General features: G+C 33.7%; 1 protein-coding gene across 5 annotated transcripts in view; it reads right to left on the bottom strand.

The window, feature by feature from the left end:
• The window catches only part of LOC144960241 (NXPE family member 4-like), a 384,922-nt gene that overhangs the window by 1,326 nt on the left and 378,596 nt on the right, over window positions 1-5,000 (bottom strand). For all 5 annotated transcript variants that reach the window (XM_078893249.1, XM_078893251.1, XM_078893250.1 and 2 more), the window contains one exon: window positions 1-2,288. This exon is cut by the window's left edge and continues 1,326 nt beyond it. In XM_078893249.1, coding sequence (XP_078749375.1) covers window positions 2,061-2,288 — 228 coding nt within the window. In that variant the 3' untranslated portion in view covers window positions 1-2,060. The remainder of the gene's footprint in view (window positions 2,289-5,000) is intronic.

Raw genomic sequence — 5,000 nt, 5'->3', positions numbered from 1 at the left:
AAAGCTTGACATTCAAACACAATCCGAATCGGTGTTCGTAAATATAAAAACAGAACAAGGTCTACTTACTGTGGGGGCTAAGTACAGGACACTTTCAAGTTGAACTATTGAACATTAAATGACTGTATCAAGCCTAGACCCGAAAAATGTACTCTGATTAAGCGGAGATTTGAACATATCTGATATCAATTGGGAACAAGAAAAATAAGCCGTTACCAATACCCTCCATTTATAAATTTAGCATTTACTAGCAAATTGAAAGATTTTGGCCTTAGTCAAATAAACAAAAATTCAACAATGCGCACAAATATCCTCGACTTATTTATCACAAATCGACCAAATTTAATTGGCAAGTGTACAACCATTCCAGGCATTAGTGACCATGACATCCTCATCACGGAAAGCATTATCAAAGCAAACCAAATCACACATAAAATAACACCCAATTACTATTTTGAAAAAAAGGTAAATATCACCGAAATGCGGTCTGACACACGTCTAACACTCGTTAAAACATAATAAATCAACATCTAGCAAGCATTGAGGGCGTTTGGATTGCCAACAATGACCATCTAAACAAAATGAAATCCAAAAATGTACCGACGAAGGAAAGCTCAAGGAAATTGCACCAACCACGGATAAACACTACTGTCAAACGATTATCCAGACGGAAACAAAAGGCATGGAGCAAAGCGAGAAAGTCCAGCAGTAATAAAGACTTGTAAAATTACGCCCGACAAAAAAAAACGCAAAGAGAGAGAGAGAAGAAGAGCCAATGACAATAATGTTAAGGAACTTGTGAGTGAAGACTCAAACAAAAAGCTCTGGAAATTTATAAAAAAGTAGAAGGTGCGATTTGGTTGGTATAGCGCCCCTTGAGCATGATAATGTATTATTCTCCGAAGCAAAGGAAAAAGCAGACGTACTTAATAACCAAGTCTGCTCTGTTTTTGCTTCAAAAGCTTATAACAGAATTTCCACTCAACAAGTACAAGGCGAAGAAAACAATCACAACGCTATGGCCGAAATCAATGTGACAGTAGAGGGAGTTTTCAAACTTCTCGCCACTCTATATCCAAAGAAAGCATGTGGCCCAGACAAAATACCACCCCGTCTCTTAAAGATATTGAGTAACGACTTTGCACCTGCCCTAACACACTTTATCAAACTCTTTCTTGAAACGGGACACATACCAATTGTTTGGAAGCACGCTCTTGTCTAACCCATCTACAAGAAAGGTGATAGAAGGAGAGCTCAAAACTACCGTCCCATTTCATTAACTTGCATCTGCTGCAAACTGTTAGAGCATATTGTGGGATCCTCAATATCTGAATATCTCGAAATTAACAGTATTGTATTGTGATGAACAGCACGGAATTAAAATGCACCGCTCATGTCAAACAAAACTTATATCATTAACACATGATCTGTCAGCCGCTATTGACAAAGGAGGTCAAATTGATCTGGTGCTACTAGACTTTGCCAAAGCCGTCGACAATGTTCCTCCCCACCGGCTAATCCAGAAATTATATGATATTGGCATCATTGACAAAACCTTACAATGGATTGCAGCGTTTCTGGACAATCGCATCCAACAAGTTTTTGTCGACAGCGAGACTTCCACTATCGGGATGATGATATTGGGTGTACCTCAGGGCTCAGCCCTAGGGCCCACCCTATTTTTAGTTAACATAAATGATCTTCCACGAGGTATACGTTCAAAGGTGAGTCTCTTCACTAACGACACAGCATTATATAATCAGATAAGAACAACAGACGACTTTGAATCACTAAATGACGATCTAGCTGAACTACAGGAATGGGAAACAATAAATCAAATGGAATTCACCTTATCAAAGTGCAATGTTCTAATCATCACAAATAAGAAATCACCGATAACATTTGAATACCGACTTCGATACAAAAAACTGGAGCATGTAAAGACAGCAAATTACCTTGGCCTTCAGTTTGCTAAAAACCTTAAATAGAACGACCACATATGCCACCGGACTTCAAAAGCAAATCAAACAAGCGCATACATCACCCGCAATTTAATTAATTCATTTATCGCAGAATAAACCGAAAATAAGCTGGGTTGTTCTTTTTGCATACCACGGATGAATGTCTTTGTTTTCTGCTGCTATGGATTGACCCCAATTGTTGACGAAATAGATCTTGTCCTGCATATCTTCAAAGACTTGTCGTTGTATCTGTGAGATGAATGGGCCTAGTTGGTCTCCTACTGTGTAATGGTTCGTCTCCCAATCATTCCAAGTCACGTGAGGGCCCTGGGTGTTAGGAAATAATTTTGATAAAAAAAGTAATACTAGTAATGATAGTAAGGATAATAATAATAAATAATAATAATAATAATAAATAATAATAATAATAATAATAATAATAATAATAATAATAATAATAATAATAATAATAATAATAATAATAATAATAATAATAATAATAATAATAATAATAATAATAATAATAATAATAATAATAATAATAATAATAATATATATAAATAATAATAATAATAATAATAATAATAATAATAATAAATAATAATAATAATATAATAATAATAATAATAATAATAATAATAATAATAATAATAATAATAATAAATAATAATAATAATAATAATAATAATAAATAATAATAATAATAATAATAATAATAATAATAATAATATAATATATTAATAATAATATAATTAATAATGATCTATTCTTTAAAGAGGCGTTCGGGATCCGAACAGCCAATTTAAAAATTGTTATCATCGAGGACAGAATTACTGGCAAATCTAAAAATCTTAAATTTACCAACTGATCTATCAATCTATCTATCTATCTATTTCTCTTCTCTTTCTCTTTTGTTCTGTCTATCTTTCTATAAATGTATATGTATATATATATATATATATATATATATATATATATATATATATATATATATATATATATATATATATATATATATACTACGCCTCGATGCGTTATTAAGTCGGGATTTGGAAAATGAAAAACAAAACGGTTTTAAAGTGGGAATGGTCAAAATGATCAAATATCAGTTTTTGGTTGTGTCAGAAACTACAATCATTTTTCTACATGAAAATATAATAATTAGACATAAATATTGAGGATAAGATATATAAATTTAAAGTTTAAAAAAGCAACTATCAATGATACATTCAAAACGAGAGTTGACTTTCTCTCAGAGAGCAACCATTTCGAAGACTTAGTAATATTAAGTCTTTTCCTCTACCAATACCATATAAGATACCACAACAAAGGGCGTCCCTTTATTTATCTCAGATAAAACATGACTATTTCCACAATTTCATGGTTCAACCAATAATGGACTTTGAAAACTGCAAACAAGTCTAGGTTTTTCCCTGACAACTTTACAAATTAATGATTATGATTGGTCAATGCTCATCACATGCGCCTGTTGGCCATTTAAATGCCCGGGCAATGTGTCATGACGTCAGCATGCGTGTGTTACATATGTACACACCACGTGCTATTATTTCTTTGTCTAGCTGTATTACTTAATGGTCGAGGTGAGGATCCCTTGTCCCTCTTTCTTTCTTCAAGGAATTATAGGACATGCTAAGACTTTAATTGGGTGGGGTTCCAGACCTCCCATAGTGGGCAGGGAGGTACTTACTGTCTTCATCCCCCTATATCTGTTTTTGTCTTGGAATGAGATTACTTGGTTTTGTCATGGCCCTGTCCGGATACCCTTGGTGAGAGGGGAAACAGTCAAATGTATAATTAGTTTTGGGAGATGATATTTTTTTCCTTGTAAATAACCTCTCTGTTATGTAATGAATTATGTTTTGTTTACATATCATAATATGATTTGTAAACACTTGAGTGTATTCCTCTTAGTGGGGACCTGTGCTTGTGACTGGATAAGACTTTTAGGTGATCTCAAACTAAGTACTTCGATAGTTTTCTCTTGGAATCCACATCTCTTCTCTGTTTGATCCAATTCTCCTTCGTCTTACTTTTTCTTGGATGCTTTAATTGTAATTCTAAAACTTCTAAATTATTAGTATCCCATTTTCTTCCTTTTTACTGACGCTGATATGACCTTAATGTGTTGCAATCTCCGTAAAACCCTTAAACAATAAAAAAAAGACTTTAAAACGACAACATTTGCCTAATCTTACACTTACAGAGATTGTTGTAGGATAAACATTTAATTTTAAGGACAAAAGCAGAATAGTAAATAGAGCCTTCAACAATCAATAAACTGCCGAAGGAAATGCGTGTAACTAAAAATGAAAAAGGTTACATGTATGGATAGACAAACAGAAAGAGAGACAGACCTATTAATGGATAAATAGATAGGTCGATAGATAGATAGATAGATAGATAGATAGATAGATAGATAGATAGATAGATAGATAGATAGATAGATAGATAGATAGATAAATAGATGAAAAGGAAAGAGGGACAACATGAGAGAGAAAGAAAGAAAGAAAGAAAGAAAGAGAGAGAGAGAGAGAGAGAGAGAGAGAGAGAGAGAGAGAGAGAGAGAGAGAGAGAGAGAGAGAGGTTCGTTTTGTCGTGATTTCTTTATATACTGCAAGAAGGGGGGGGGGTCTTTTTAGTCAATCAACAATGAGGGTGAACGCTAAGAAAAACTTGAGAGATTCAATAACATGTTTTCATGTAAGTCATTGCACAATACGCCCCAACCCCTCCTTCTCAAGCTGTCATCTGACTTAAAATGGAAACAATGCAATGAATAATTTGACCAGCCATTTCTTTAATTGCAATCTCATTGGTCAATATGTTTCCAGTTGATTGACTATGACTTACTTTGAAACAAATAAATGCTTTCTTAAACTATCCCTACAATTCTTTGCTCCGCCTCCATCCCTGTCTTCATGTCTACCTCACTCTATCCGTCTCCCTTCTGTTTCTTTCACACATACAAACAAACACACACACACACACACACACACACACACACACGCACACAAACAA

This window comes from Berghia stephanieae, chromosome 15, assembly GCF_034508935.2.
Source record: "Berghia stephanieae isolate SIO BIC M18660-M18661 chromosome 15, UCSD_Bste_1.3, whole genome shotgun sequence".
Lineage (NCBI taxonomy): Eukaryota > Metazoa > Mollusca > Gastropoda > Nudibranchia > Aeolidiidae > Berghia > Berghia stephanieae.
The sequence above is the reverse complement of the archived record's forward strand: the minus strand, read 5'-3'. Positions and strand labels throughout refer to the sequence as shown.